This window comes from Mytilus galloprovincialis, chromosome 14 (genome assembly GCF_965363235.1).
Source record: "Mytilus galloprovincialis chromosome 14, xbMytGall1.hap1.1, whole genome shotgun sequence".
NCBI lineage: Eukaryota > Metazoa > Mollusca > Bivalvia > Mytilida > Mytilidae > Mytilus > Mytilus galloprovincialis.
Genome location: NC_134851.1, coordinates 33,076,081 through 33,093,108, shown reverse-complemented (window position 1 = coordinate 33,093,108; position 17,028 = coordinate 33,076,081). Strand labels below are relative to the sequence as shown.

The 17,028-nt window shown below is 31.6% G+C and overlaps 1 protein-coding gene and 1 long non-coding RNA gene across 3 annotated transcripts in view; one reads left to right on the top strand and one right to left on the bottom strand.

Moving 5' to 3' along the window:
• LOC143058911 (uncharacterized) overlaps positions 1–17,028 on the bottom strand; it is a 54,291-nt gene that overhangs the window by 4,485 nt on the left and 32,778 nt on the right. Inside the window, exons 4-6 of one of the 2 annotated variants that reach the window (XM_076232386.1) lie at positions 4,697–4,782; positions 3,472–3,777; positions 1,962–2,077 (exon numbers count right to left, since the gene is read on the bottom strand). In XM_076232386.1, coding sequence (XP_076088501.1) covers positions 1,962–2,077; positions 3,472–3,777; positions 4,697–4,760 — 486 coding nt within the window. In that variant the 5' untranslated portion in view covers positions 4,761–4,782. Of the gene's footprint in view, positions 1–1,961; positions 2,078–3,471; positions 3,778–4,696; positions 5,114–17,028 lie in introns of those variants that run through there. The other variant, XM_076232387.1, reaches the window with a different exon arrangement.
• LOC143058922 (uncharacterized) lies at positions 7,836–13,000 on the top strand. Its single transcript, XR_012973293.1, has 2 exons — positions 7,836–9,366; positions 12,422–13,000. It is a non-coding gene; the product is annotated as an uncharacterized LOC143058922 (long non-coding RNA).

The window sequence follows — 17,028 nt, the reverse complement described above, 5'->3', positions numbered from 1 at the left end:
AATTCTAAATACTAAGGATTCCCTATCCCAGGCATAGATAACCTTAACCGTATTTGACACATCTCTTTAAAATTTTGGGTCATTAATACTCTTTATCTTTGTTTGGCTTTATTTACTATTTTATATCAGCATCACAGATGAGTCTTATGAAGCCGAAACAGGCGTCTGTCGTATCAAATTATAAGTCAGGTACCTTTGATAAATATTAGCATGTCTAAATGTTCTATTGTTTATTTGTGTTTTACTCAATCCTGAGTGGTCTTTGATTTTTTTGTACTGTAGTCCTGTCATACTATGTTGTCATTTTAGTGTTATAGTTTACATTGCCAGAAAAGCACGAGGTTTCACCGGCCACAAAAATAGGTTAAATCCACATTTTGTTCATAAAAAGCGCTGTACCAAGTCAAACAAGAATGTGTCAATTGTACACGGATGGCCAACTTGCACTATCATTTTCCATGTAATGGACCGTGAAATTGGGGTCAAACTTTAATATTGCAAATGAATAAGAAAGATCATAGTATAGGAACATGTGTACTCAGTTTAAAGTTGATTGTTCTTCAACTTCATAAAAAACTACTGCATGTACTTTGACCAAAAACTTTAACCAAAGACTCAAAACTGAACTTTGCTCGATCATTTTCTATGTAAAGTGGACCGTGAAATTGGGGTCGAAACTCTAATTTTGCATTAAAATTTGAATGATCATATAATGGGAAACATGTGTACAAAGTGTCAGGTTGATTGGACTTCAACTTAATCAAAAACTACCTTGACCAAAAACTTTAATCTGAAGCGGGACAGACAAAGGAACGGACGAACAGACCACAAAACATGATGCCCCTTTACTATTGTAGGTTGCCTGGACATACAAATGACAGTTATTATCTTATAGTTCGTTTTTATGTGTTGCGTTTTCCGTTGGCTTTACGTTCTACTTTTTCGTTGTTTGTTTGTTATAGTATATGTGTATCCATCAGTTTTAGTTAGTAACCCGAATCTGTTTTCTCTAAATCAACATATAATGGTTTACCTTTTTTAAATTGTTATTTGGATGGAGAGTTGTCTCATTGGCACTCACACCACATCTTCCTATATCTATATATGACTTTCGAACAGCGGTATACTATTGTTGCCTTAGTCAACCTTATGTATTTTGTCTCTAAAGTGTTTATATGTCATTTGGTGTTTATTCTTTTAAATTGATACGTGTTTCTTTTACTGACTAAAATAGAACACCATGTTGACTGTTGTTCCCTAATCTCTGATAATTGTGCCTTTTACATCTGTTTGTTTTGCTCACACATTATTGTGTATAATACTATCATACATGTACCATGACTGCTTTTGCAAGATATGAAACTAGGATGAATCCAAAATTTACTACAGGACAAAATGCCTGTACCAATTCTGAAATTTTCAAAGAGGCTTTATTGTCTGATAACATTCGAAAATATACAAATTACAATCTCTGTTTTTAAGTGCGATGAAAAAATGTGGTAGAATTGTTGATAAACTTTATCATATTTCACAGAAAACTACATAAACAGAAGATTCAAGTATAATAAATAAATTTATCATATATTGATTGCCTTATTATTGGTGGTTTAACGCCATTTGTAATTGCAACTTTTGTGCTATATAACGTGGCGGCCACTTTTTTCTGAAAGAAGCTGGAGTGTTTAGAGAAAACCATTAAAGCATTTGTCAAAGAGTAAAATACTAATAGTGATTCAATTATTTGTTTTCCTCATGTTTTAAATAACGATAACACTCGAAACATACACTTGCTATTCTCTAGTATTTGTAAGTCTTTCTTACTGATGACAAAAAAGGAAAAAGATACCATAAGGATATTTAAAGAAATCAAACTGACAATCCAATGACAAAATATTCAAACACAAACGCAAGCTGCTCAATTCTGAGGTAATTTTTCTTATGAAGTCATTCTGGATACTTACTTTTATGATAACCTTACAAAGTGGTTTTGGAAAGACTTTCTGCAGTTCGAAACTCAGTATAAATGTTCCATTTTGTTGTTGGTAGACAATATCAGTTGCATTTTTATCAGGCATATCTGTGAATAAATAGTCACACAGTTTTCATTTTTAAGTATTGTAATACATTGTATACTCAAACAAAGATATATACATATACTGCTTGGAAAACCGTGCTACCATGCATTATGTATATTTAGGGGACGGTGTTTGGAAAAGTTCTGATATAGATCAATGAAGATTAAACAGGTTCTGAAAATAGCACATTATTATACTTTTTTTAAAACTTATACAAACTTCAGAAGATTTAAAATACGCGAATATTTAAAACAACACTTTAAACTTGTCAATGATACAACTAGTTTTTTTCAGCACAGTCCGTCATGATAATGATTTATATCGATTGCCTCAAATAACTGGTTAAAACTGTACAGCTATGTCAACTATTCACAGTTTCAAGGCAACTTATTTGCATGTTAAGGTAGATAGATTTTTTTGTAGTTTATATCATGCTTTTAAAAAAAAAATACAATAATAAAAAAACTGTGTCACCTGGCTTATTTAATGCTACGCGGTGTTCAAAATTGACAGATTTTTTTTTATAGATTATGCATGGAAAACCCAATTTTCGGCAATAAAGTGTTAACTACACCATAGAATTTTTAGATAACATATGAGAAGATAGCTTTGATAGTATGCTTTCAGTTAAGAAGAAGAAAAAAGGGGTCACCGTACCCGTTTTCTTGTTACATAATAAAATAGGTAAACTTCTTACACATTGTATTGTACCTTTACCTGAATTATCTGCCCTTCCATTTGAGTTGCCTGCCCTTATGTGGCAAAGTTGCAAAAAATTAATCAAACAAAAGTTTTCTGTTTTTTGGTAAAATACAAACTATAAATATGATAAAACAAGTCATTTTCTATGTTGGAATGAAATTTCTTACACATGAATTTCATACTACTGTCAAAATTTGCACAATCTATTAAAGATCTAGACACCCTATCTAAATTGTACTGTAGTGAAATTATTATAACAAATCAGCTAGTAGTAGAATGGTTTAGAATAGGGTATATATTTCTGTGACACATGATGAAACTTTACAAAGACTGAACAGATATGGTATTCTGATTTAAGGTAGTTTCACCCGACTTTATTAACTATGATTCACAGCTGTTTCATCATGTCAAGGGGAAATATAAAATTCCGTTCATGTAACACACTGTTTTACCCTTTGTTATTTGCCAACTTATTTTAACGAAGTTTTGAAGAATTTGTGACAGTTTATTTGCTTACTAATATTATCACAACACAGGTTATGACCAAGCCGTAAGTAATTTCTTGAAGTTTGCACTTTTAATATAAAGCCAACGACAATTATAGGATCAATAATAACATTTATGAGATTATTAGACTGTTAACGGCCACAACAGATATTTTGAAACACAAGTACAATCTAAAACAACAACTTACGAATGAAATTCTTTTCGTTTATGTCTAGAAATTTCTGATCGATGTCAAATCCAAATCGACAAGCATATTGACACTGTAAGTCATTTTCCGATATGTTTTTAACCGTAAGTTCATAAGTAGTTGTTGATATCATTTCTTCCTTATATTTCTGTGGATCCACCGTTACGCCATCGTAGCATAACAGTTTATTGTCTTTACCACCTATCCACTGTCTGCTTTTATGTGAAGGAATGACTTTGAGGGTTGTGCATTTTAATTTAAGTTCTTTCCCTAATTCTATCATGTCACCTGGTAGTTCTAACATAACTGAAAATACACAAAAAATTACATATGAATCTTAGATCGGGAATTTCTTAAGCTTTATAATACCATATTTTGAGTGATATCGATTTATCTGTTTCGTTTTGTGTCAATGCTTATATCATACATTTTGTTAATAATACTGCTACATTGTAAATTGAAAACCAAATTGAAACATGTGAAAGATATGTTTTGTGTTTGGATTTCATATGATGCTGTCATGTGACTGCTTTCATCTGTTAGATTTGTGACAGAGTGTTGTGTTTAGACAGAATAATTTAAAATCACATTTGTAGCACAAAGCATCTCACTCTTCATAACAAAATGTGACTGTAACCAAATATGTTTCATTTTGAATGATGTTTGTTAAGTTCTATAAATATAAATCCCGTTTGCTTGGTTTAGATATCTGAAACTATTTTCTATGTGGGTTTCTTTTTGTGTTTATCATTACGTCTGTGCACATTTCTGCATACATACTCACATTTATTTTTTTAATCTCATTTTTTTTAAAAGATCAACAGCCAATAATACAGCTAAAGCTTACACAACAAAAAGACAATGCCGAAAAAACTTAACTTCGCATTAGAGATATTGTGTCTTATTTGTAATACAAATGTTTGATGAAAAAATATAAAAAAAAATCAAAATGATTTTAGGAAAGAAGTGAAACATATGCATGTCCAAAGAATTTTAAATGTACAACGCCTCACCTAAATTTTGAAAAGAAACATTCGGTTTTAAATGGTTTTTTTTTAAAAAGTGATATTTGACAAAACAAAATGTTCTTAGGAAAGAAGTTCAACATATAGGAATATTTTTTTTAATATTAATGTATAGCATCTTTACTTAAAAGGTAGTCAAGAAAAAAACATAGGGTTTTATATTCAGTAGTATTTGATGAGAAAATTTTACAATCCAATACCTTTTGCTGTTGCAATGTGTATCAGGAAAATACATGTTGATATAACTGCTTCAGTCATTTTCATTTTGGTTTTAATTTTTCAATACCTGAAACGTAAAGTTCAGCCAATATATATTTTCATCTCAATTATAAAACAAAAGGATACACACTGGAAAAAAGAATGTTCATAAATTAATTGACAAGTGTTGTATTTTGAGAAGATAAACTAATAAAAAATAGTAGCATGTCCGCCTATGTATCAATTTATCTATATTTGTAAAATGTATGTTTTGCATGTACGTGATTTTCTCGCTCTCTTTTTGTTGCATTGAAGCAGCAGTATTTACTACTATAGTGCTTAACAAGATTTTGTGATTTAGACGAAATTGACATTAAAACGATCGTTTTGACTGTCGATGCCCGAAATAAGCAGATAGCACATATTTTAACTTTATTTACTGAATACATAAGTAGCCGTGTGTAAAATGTATTTCGTCATATTTCTTAAAAAAAAACATAAAGAAATCATACGTCTTATTCGTAATTCATGGCGAAGTTTGACGACTCTTAATAATCAAATACACCGTATCAACTATAGCGTTTGTACCACCTTCAGTTTAAAAAAAAAACACTTCTTGATCTGGTAGAATTGAATATATCTGACACCGATTATTATTTCCTTTTTACTTGTTGTCAATAATGTGCATGATGTGAAGTGTTTCAAGTTGAAATGATTAAACAAGTTACTCTTACTATCACGTATACATTGAGTACATTCACATTGGTTTGCGTTTTCTAATTTTTGAGTTAGCATTTCGGAGGATGCAAATTCAGATGTAGGTCTACACAATATTGGAACAAAAATGAAATAATAAAGTAAATCGTAAAATTTAAATGTATTACTGATTTAAAGTGACAGTTACAAACATATATACTAATTATGTTTCTGTAAGATATTGGCCCGAGCTGAGAGCCAATTTCTAATTAATTTTATGTTTTTAGGATTATCAATAGCAATCAATATACTAGACAATTGATCTGTCAAATTAATTACCACGACGACAATTTCTAATAGAACAATAACTATTTAATAATTTCATTACAAATTTATATCAAATCTATCAAATTTGAAAAAATTCCGGTTAACCGGTTTGCGTTTTTGGTATTCGGTAGTCGGTCGTTCGACCGGTTAACCGGTTAACCGTTGACAACATTATTGTTTTGAAATAACAAATACAAATGTTTTTTCAACCAAAAAATTTGCTATAATTACATAAACATGTCGTTCTGCATTGGTATAGTTATTGGATCTTTCATTTGCATATTTTTAGGCTTTGGAAAGTTTGGGCTTCAAAAGTCTACATAATTATTGGGTTTATACAGAAAATCCCCATTTTAAAACATTGAATGTTTCACAAGTAATACGCGACAACAAAGTAAAATCATTTCTCAAAACACTACAAAAATATAATTTTAATTGGTATAGTGATATTGTCATTATTTACATCGGAATACTATGGTATTAATGAATGGGTGTTTTTATAATGGCCCTGTTATATGTCCAAGGTCTGTAATAATGGTCGAGGAAGTCTATAATGGCCCGAGGCAACGCCGAGGGCTATTACAGACATCCGAGGCCATTATTACTGACCAAGGACATATAACAGGGCCATTATAAAAACACCCATTTCTTAATACATTTATTAATCAACTGAACAAAAGTGTATGTGTTGCTGCTAACTTGATGTACTGTCTTACTCTTTTAATGACATTTTAGTTTGAACAAAACAATTTGTACTTCACCATTATAAAGCTTTTAATATACAAAAATATCCCAGATATTAAGTAGAAAGAGATATGTGTTAAAAAACAGGATAAACAGTGATCCCTTTATATGGTTTTTTAATGTTGGTTGCTGGTTACTAAATTGAATAAAATACAAAAAGGTATTTTACTCTTAACAACTTAGTTTTATTAACTTTATCAAAAACCCAAACATGGCTTAATACAGACAAACTGGGCATTAGTACAGGGCCATTACAGAAAATCAGGGCCATTACAGAAAAAAACAGGGCCATTACAGATAAACAGGGCCATTACAGAAAAAACAGGGCCATTACAGAAAAAAACAGGGCCATTACAGAAAAAACAGGGCCATTACAGAAAAACAGGGCCATTACAGAAAAAACATGGCCATTACAGAAAAATAGGGCCATTACAGAAAATATGTAATTTTTAATAAACAGTCAATTTTGGCAATAATGCACTTAGTTGGTTAATAAACAGTGGTACAGCAAATATCGAATTCCCTAAAAAAATGTTATCACACAATTACAAAATATCATCACACACTATAGTGTGAATACATTAAATCATACACACTAAATAGTACAAAACTTAAAATACAGGTATAACAATTACTTGGTTTTAGTTTCCTTGATAGTTTTAACACAAATAGAAGTACTATGATGACTAAATGAACCACAAAGAGAAATCAACAGAATTTCTCGCAGTAACAAATGACATGGCTGATTTTAGAAAACAAAAATAGTACAAAACTTTAAATACAAATATAACAATTACTTGTTTTTAGTTTTCTTGATAGCTTTAACACAAATAGAAGTGCTATGATGACTTAATAAACCACAAAGAGAAATAAACAGAATTTCTCTCAGTTACAATGACATGGCTTATTTTAGAATAGCTATAAATTTTGTAGAAAAATAGACCAAAACACACAAGTAAATGAGGCAGTCTAGATTGATGAATAGACATATCTGTAAAAATCGCCAAATTGTTTGGCAAATTGTTATTTAACCCTTAACAAAATAACTAAACATAATCATCAATTTATAATCCAAGAAAAATGTATTTCAATTTGTTGCCAAGTATTTATAGTGAGAGAATTTTAATAACACAGTTATGCATATACCACTTAGCCTGGTAGTACTGATTCACATGTAACGGTTTTTGAATTCCAAAGACACAATTTTAACACAAGTAATACAATTAAGTGTGTTGTACTTTCAAGAATATTTATGACATGTGGCAATTTGTTTGATCATAAAATGTTATCAAAGGCACCAGGATTATAATTTAGTACGCCAGACGCGCGTTTCGTCTACATAAGACTCATCAGTGACGCTCATATCAAAATATTGTAGCGCGCAAGGGGTTTTGATGATAGAGGGTATCAATGACCACCAAAATCTCCAAACACTATTAGACCATGAAACTATTCCAGAACTGACCAAAAGAACCACTGACCAAATAATTAATGAACACCGAAAAATAATATAATCTAGGTCTGCTGTCTATATAAGTCTATGTTAATAGAAATGGATACGTTTCAAGTTTCAATACTTTATTTCAACATTTTGCTAAGGCAGAATGTTCATTCAAAAATTCAATATATTACTCAATTTGACAAACATTAAAATGCTAGATTGACTGTACCAGAGCTATTTCATGAGCTATCTTAAATAAAATATTTAGTTTTTCTCCAGATGCACAGATACTGAGATCACAATACATATATATACATGTAAATATATAAGGTACAGTTTGCTAAGGTGTTTGGTCACTAAAAGGGGTAATTTTTAATAACATTCATACTGGAGACATTACCAGTAACGTATATTTGAAGTCTTTACAAATAATGAAAGTCCAAAATAGAGGACAAGGGTACTAGAAACTTACTAGTAATGGGTCACAAAATAACCTATAAGCAAACTGTACAGGTTATTATAACTATACTTATAATAATAAAGGTGTATCTGAGTATTTCCCTAAGTGTTTAGAATCTAAACACATACGATGTAATGTTTAACCAGTTTACTCTGTCAATCTTCTATGTATAGAAAACTTAAATAAATAATAATCTTTCTGACTCTGAATCTTTATTTATTTGTTCTAAAGTTTAAATTTTACAGGACTCTGTTAAACAACTTTTCTAAAAGTTTTTATTGCTTTTCTAAATAATTGTTCCTTGCCGTGAACGTGAATTTAAACATTTTTATAATTTCCAAATAGAATATCTAAATTTAGTAAAGCATTGTTATTAATGCACTTTTCATTTAAAAGTTCCAAAAAGGAATAAAATAACGTTTCCTATAAGAGATAAACGTTAACGTTAAATATTTTCTATATAAAATAACTGGTCTTACTTTTCTTTGGAATAAATTTGACAGAGTCCTTCCTTATGCCAAAATGGGAAAAGTGACGTCGAAGTAGCGTTTTCGGGCCCTTTTTATACTACCCGCGCCGCACATTTCACCCCTTTTAGGTCAACTGTGCATTTGCAGATCGATAACCAATCAAATCATCTGCACAAGTACACCGTTGACCTTACGAGAGTTCAAATGTGCGCTAGTGTGCTACAGTGCTACTGACACAGCAGAATCGAACATTTGATTATTAAAACATATTTTAAAATAAGTTTCACATATATATTCTTGTATGTACATAAAAATGGTATATTGTACAAAGTTATTTTAATAAAAGAATAAAAATAAAGAATTTTAGTTTTCCCAGCCAATCGAATCGCAGACCGTACTTGTTAACAATGGCGGATTGCGAGGATGGCAGAAGTTACAGTGACACGATGTTTGACAGATTAAGCCGTAATTTACAACTTCTCACTGATCTTATATGAATTCTGAAAGTCAATTCGACTTCAGGAAAATACTTGTGTAAGTAATTTTAGCTGACATGGCCCAATTATTACTAAAAGTCCGTGTGAATGAACGTCTTCTGCAACTTTTACAACGAGGGAAAATCTCAAAATATATAGACGGCCTGAAAAACATATTTCAGGTAAAACTACATCAATATTCTAAAAGCATACCCTGACTACTATAGTTATACACAGTTATTATACCCAGAAAGTCTTAGAAGCAATATGTGAGAGCCCCAAGCTATAAATAGAAATTGTTGAACATGTTCAAAACATAAACAAAAAAATGTCAACAATGAAACTTCAGAAACATTACAGAATCTCATATGTAAACAATTATAAGATATTTATAAAGCCAATTTTGTTTTGGCCAGCTGTCTATACCACAGTATATAACTCTTGTCATAAAACAGCATTACACCTACAAATAAAATACTCTTTGTTGTTTACAAAAACAAAAGAGGGGAGGGGTGTTCTTACCAAAAATAAAGAGGATGGGGGTACCTTGCTACAATATCTATAAAGCCAAACAATTACAAAGTTGAAGAGCATTGAGAATCCAAAATTCCAAAACGTTGTGCAAAATACGGCTAAGGTAATTTATGTCTGGGATAAGAAAGTCCTTAGTTTCTCGAAAATTCAAAGTTTTTGTAAACAGGAAATTTATAAAAATGACCACATTATTGATATTCATGTCAACACCAAAATGTTGACTACTGGGCTGGTGATACCCTTGGGGATGAAACGTCCACCAGCAGTGGCATCGACCCAGTGGTGTAAAATGTTATCAAAGGTACCAGGATTATAATTTGGTACGCCAGACGCGCGTTTCGTCTACATAAGACTCATCAGTGACGCTCATATCAAATATTTATAAAGCCAAACAATTACAAAGTTGAAGAGCATTGAATATACTGCATAAAACCCGTGCAGTCATCTTTCTGACCATAAACTATCGCTAAAGCCTTAAGAAGACCCACGTGTATAAGATACCAGTCTTGTATTACAATTTCAATTTCCAGGGCAAAAATCGTGCATGTCAAAAAATTGAGTGAAATCAATAGTCACAATTTTTCTGATTTTTTTTCTGCACTGCCTATAAATGTTTTACAAACTACTCACTATATATTTAGTGAACAATAAAGACTTAATTGTGCCCCTAGTGTGTTTAGTTTAACATGTATTAAATCATATGATAAATAATCGTGCAAAAGATTCATTTTCTATGGGGCGAAAACGCGAAATCACGAAGTCGAAAACGCAAAAACGCGAATTGGAAAACGCGAAAATACAAAATATCTTTTCTTTTCGATTTCCCGTTTTGACTTCGCTATTTCACGTTTTAGACTTTGTGTTTTCGCGTTTTTCGCGTTTTCGCAATTTCGCGTTTTCGCCTTTTCTCGATATACATGTTATTATAACATAACATTTTAAATATAATTGTAGACAAGACTACAAAGTATAAGTCATTGCAATGATTGTCATATAAATTTCATATCTGTGTCGTATTTTAAATATTTTCATAAATTATACAATCTTTTTAGCTTTTTTGTTGACAATATCTGAACAAATTTAAAACCAGATGCATTTGTATAAAATGCCTTTGAATATACATTTGCTTGAAGATATATTTTAGACATTTTTAAAATAAATGAAACTAATCATTAATAGTATGTTACTTCAAATACATAATCTTTCACATTTCATTTCATGCTCTTTTTGTGAATCTCAAATTTTCAATATTTGAATAATCTTGTGTGAAAAAGTAAAACAAATAATAAATTGTGGCGATAAGATTTTTGTCAAATAAAACTTGGGACTGTTTCTCGAAGCTATCATACGACCTGTCATAAGATACTAGAATATCTTATGACACGTTTTATGATCCTCTGACTATAAAGGCAACAGTAGTATACCGCTGTTCAAACTCATAAATCCATGGACAAAAAACAAAATCGGGGTAACAAACTAAAACTGAGGGAAGCGCATTAGATATAAGAGGAAAACAACGACACAACACTACAATGTAATACACACAGAAACGGACCAAGCATCAGACAAAATCCCACGAGAATAACAAATATAACATCAAAACCAAATACATGAATTTGGGATAAACAAGTACCGTGACACGTCTTATAGCAATGTCAATTTACACTCAAAAATAAGAGAAAATAAACGACGCAACATTAAATTGTAACACACACAGAAACGATATCCCAGACTACGCCTCAAAACTGTCGTATGTTGCAAAGATATCCTAAACGTGTCGCAAGGTCTTTTAATTGAAACAAAAAGTAACCTGGATTTGTGTAAATGTAGTATGTGTTTCCCATATATTACTTTTACGCATTGATTAATATTTCAAATTCTCAAAGATGGATACTTGTTCATCTACAGGACACACCAAGGGACACGTATATACTGTTGAACAGGTTCGACAATAAAAACAATCCCCCTGTAACAGAACCAGATGAACAAACTTGAATAAATTGAGAAACTGAATCCGGTCAATTAACATATATTTTAAAATGTCAAAAATATGATTTCAAGCAAATTGTATATTTAAATGCATTTTATACAAATGCATCTGTTTTTAAATATGATCAGTCAAAAAAGTATGTAAAGGAATTGTCTAATTTACGAAAATATCTAGAGTACGCCAGAGATATGAAATTTATATGACATATACTTTGTAGTCTTGTCTCAAATCATATTAAAATGTTGAATTATAATAACATGTATATCGTGAAATCGCGAAAACGCGAAATTGAGAAAATGCAAAAGAAAAAATATTTCGCCTTTTCGCCCTATAGAATATGGAGGGCGAAAAAGCGAAAACGCAAAAACGCGAAATGGCTTTATCCGGCCACCATATGTATTGGTTGTTTCACAGGCGCTTAGGTAAATGATACATATAGTTTTTTTTTTTATTTTTTGTTGTTGATTTAAATGTTAAATTTTCTATTTTCATACTGCATATCTATCCCCAATTCAACCATCTTAAAAATTGTTTCTTTATTATATACCTTAGTTGTTGTGCTATGTTTTATTTATTTTTCTTTTAACAGGACAGTGCAACATTTCTCAGTTTGCGAATTCAAATCAACAGTTAACCGGATGTAAATAAACAGTCGGGGCACTTAGCGAACTCCATAATATTATGGAATTCCGTAATTTTTGTGGAAAATTAAAGTTGTCTCCCTTTGACTAACAGGCTAAATTTAAGATGGGAGATAACTATATTTTGAAACTGATTCTCTTTTTAAAAAAAAAAAGGGAGACAAATGAAATCTATTTATTGTTTTCTTAACTACAATGGAAAAAAATATATAATAACATGAAGGGAAGTTACTTCGGTGAAGAGTACTCGCTCGGTAAAACATTTACAAAATGGAAACACAAAATTATATCCATTTTATGTATTGTGGGTCGTTGTCTTTTCATTGTTTTATATATATGTAAACTGTATATTATGTATAATGTTTTAAGCCATTGGCTCATACTGAGGGCTCATATGGGCGTATAGTGCTTTTCAATAAAGAATTTAAGGACTTATAAACGTAAAACCCTCAACATTATAACAATGGACTAGATAATATGAATTATATACCATATAAATCATAATTAAAAGCTTATTTAATACATGACATACATGTTCTTATTTTATTATGTAAACAGACAATTTTCTAATCCAGTAATAAAGTGATATCTATAGAAAAATTATTACTCAAACAACAGTATTAAGGGACCGTAAAAAACACATTTTTAAAATAATCAACAAAGGGGTGATGTTTGAACTAACTGATGATCACTGATGACTTTAATAATTTTCTGAGGATCGACATAAGGTGCATTGAATTTGTCTGATCTAAAAGTAGTATCTTGACAACTGTGCCTGGGATGAGGCTAATTCTCAACTTTATTTGTAACTAACAGTCCTGCTGATGAAAATATATGCTCTGACGGTATAAATGGAGAGGGAATGACTTAGATTAGCTTAAAGTGTAAGATTTTGAAAACTGATCTTGTTCATGGCATACCTCTGTTTGGGAGAATTTTAAATGAGAGCTAAGCGGAAATATTCGATTCGTATTTTAATTATCGAAAAATATTAGATAGTATAATTGCAGGACATAAATACAACTATTGACAAATTGTTGATGCAATCACATTGACGTATGCGTATCTGTTTCCATATGTGTGCTATAAATACATTATAATCTGCAGAGATATATAAACTGTGTAATTATAAATCGTCTAAGCTACAAAATATTGTGTTTTATCAATGAAGTGAAATACGATACTAATACATCTGTGTACTGTAAGCTACAGTAACAAGGTATTTGATTTTTAATGGCTCAAGTGCATCAGGAAACCTCATTATAACTAATGATAGTTCAACGATTAGACATTTCTCTTAAGCTAGAGGTCACATTGGTACGCTGATCCCTCAAATTGCACTTGCCACTTTAATATATACTATTTTGTGATAAAATTTTAGAGATTTATAATCGCCAACTTTGAAAACAGACAACGCATCATAATACACAAGCGTAGATATTAGTTATAAATTATTATTTTTGTTTTAACTTTAATTGTTAATATGCTTCTGAAGGAAAACAAACTAATCGACGACACAAAATAAAATAAAACTAAATTAATCATTTGAAAAAGTCTATATAATAGAAAAACACTCGCAACAAATTTATGAGTTTGTTTGAATGTTAAATTCGTTTTTTTTTCGTATGTTCTAACTTTCACGGACTTCAACGTGAAAGGTTGCTGGAATTTAAATTAAATTTATAATCAATGCTAAAAGCTTGTGAAATACTAGAACTCTTTTCTTCTCGCGTTTGTTTGAATTATATGACTAATGTTATGGCATATTCAACTAAACTTGGAAGCAGCGCTGTATTTTGTTTACGTGCTAATGTACATGTAGATTTAAATAGTCAACAAAACTTAATATGACTCCGCGAGCACCACAGTCTTTCCTCTGACATATAATACAGGGGCGGATCTAGCCATATTAAAAGCTTTAAGGGGGGGGGGTCCCAATTCAGGACAAAAGGGGGGGGGGGGGTCCAACTATATGTTCCCATTCAAATGCATTGATCGGCCAAAAAGAGGAGGGTTCAAACACTCGGACCCCCTCCCCCTGGATCCGCTAATGTAATAGTTCTTATTAATTGCCTCGAAAAATATCACTCATACGAAAGATGTCTATGCCAGCACGAAACTGACGGGTCGGTTTGAACATGACATGACACATTTAATTATATTGCAATACATGTATTGTAATCTTTCTTTTAACATAAGCAGTATTGTTCATATGTTCAATTAATTTATTAAACTTTTCTAGGAGTTTTTGCTTAATTTCATTCTAATAATACGGTAGAGAATTAATATTTCCTGCAGGAAAAAAATGAGTAACAAGTCGACCTTCAATATTATTGCATTCATCACACAAAAGAACTACAAACAAGCTGTCCCAAGTAGGGATCATGTAATTCAGTGGTTGTCGTTTGTTGATGTATTACATATTTGTTTTTCGTTCATTTTTGTACGTAATTTAGGTTTGCATTGTTTTATATTTGTCATTTCGGAACCTATTATAGCTGACTATGTGGTATGGGTTTTGCTCATTGTTGAAGACCGTACGGTGACCTATAATTGTTAGTTTCTATGTCATTTGGTCTCTTGTGGAGAGTTGTCTCATTGGCAATCATACAACATATTTTTTATAAGATAAAGTTTAGTTCATGATTTCTGAAATCTTTCAACATCAAGAATCACTTACACAGTGAAAATTGTTTTTCTTGAACTTGAGGTGAGTGATATTTTCCCCATATCGAAGTCCTAACTAATATTTCATGTCGAGTTTTTAGCATTGCATACTGAAAGAGGAAAAAAGGAATATTGCAGCTAGACAAAGTCTTTCAATTGCAGCTAGACAAAGTCTTTCAATTTTATTTATTCATTCATTGTCTGCACTGTAATGAAAGATTCGAATTACCTCTATTTTCACTACTGTCCCGGAATATTGTGCGAGTTAAAACAACACAAAAAAACGCCAGTTTAATAACAGGAGGCTCAAAATAGCCTGTGTTGCTCATCTTGGTCTATATCATATTAGACAAAGACACACTTCAACATTGTAGACGAGAATATCTTATTTAGGACTAAATGCTTAAGTTTCAGAGATATAAATCAAACACTGCATCCCCGCTTATTTACTATTTAGCCATTCTGCCATCTTGGTTGATGTTTGGTCAATGGGTACATTTTTTTGAACTAGATACCATAGGGATTGTTTATGCAAAGTTTGTTTTAATTTGGACAAGTAGTTTCAGAGGAGAATTTTTTGGCAAAGGATTACCGAAATGTAAGACAAATTGTGGGAAATTAACTGTAAAAGGCAATAACTACTTTTTGTAGACCTTGTTTTGCTGAAAAAGTTTGCTGTCAACAGTTTTTCTTCATGCATGGTAATATTCAGGATGATAGCCAAAAACTGCAAAATTTTCTTTCAACTATCAGTTCAAGGGGAAACAACACAACAACGGGTTGTCTACTGCATTGGCAGATAACTTTTGACTGAACGAACATAAGATTTGCTATAAATGCTTTAGTTTCAGAGATTTATACGCCAAAAACTGCATTTTACCCCGATGTTCTGTTTTTAGCGATGACTGCCATCTCGGTGCACAAGCGTGGTCATATGCATCGGAATGAATTTTTTATCTACATACCCTAATAATGATTTAGGCCGAAATTGGTTTTATTTGGCCCAGCAGATTCAGAGTGGAATATCTTTGTAAAAGCTATCAGACGACAACGACGGACGAAGGACGACAATTGATAAGAAAAGTTTAATAAATAATCGCACTTTGTCACTTTTGGCCTGGTGAGCTTAAAAGGAGATATTGGCAATTTGTACAAATTTATATACACAGTTATACATATTTTCTTGGATTGAAAAAAAACCAAACTAATCATAATGCATCTCGTTTGAATTGTTTTATCATTTGTAATTTCGGGGCCTTTCATATAGCAGACTATGCTGCACGAATTTTACTCATAGTTGAAAGTCGTATCATGACCTTTATAGATATAAGGAGATAACATATGATTGCCAATGAGACAACTCTCCATTAAAGTCATAATTTTTAAAGATAAACCATTGAAGGTCAAAGTACAGTCTTATATGTACAATTTACTAGTTTTCTGGATCTTGAGTTGATTAAGAGAGCATGAAACTAAAAAGACTCAATGTGTCAGTGGCAACTCAGGTGCGGATCCAGAGGGGGGAGGGGGTCCGGGGGTTTGTTGGACGAACAATGCATTTGAATGGGGACATGTAATTGGACCCCCCCCCCCCTTTGTCCTGGGTTAGGACCCCCTCCCCCTTTTTTAAAATGGCTGGATCCGCCCCTGCAACTATTTGATACCCTTTGATCATTTGATTCACTTCATGTCAAACCACCTTTTAAAAAGTCACACTTACAATTTTGTAAATATACACGTGGCTTAAGCATAGTTTCATCAAATTTATACCGTTGGTTTTCCCGTTTGAATGGTTTTACACTAGTAATTTTGAGCCCTTTATAGCTTGTTGATCGGTGTGAGCCAAGGCTCCGTGTTGAAGGCCGTACATTGACCTATAATGGTTTAC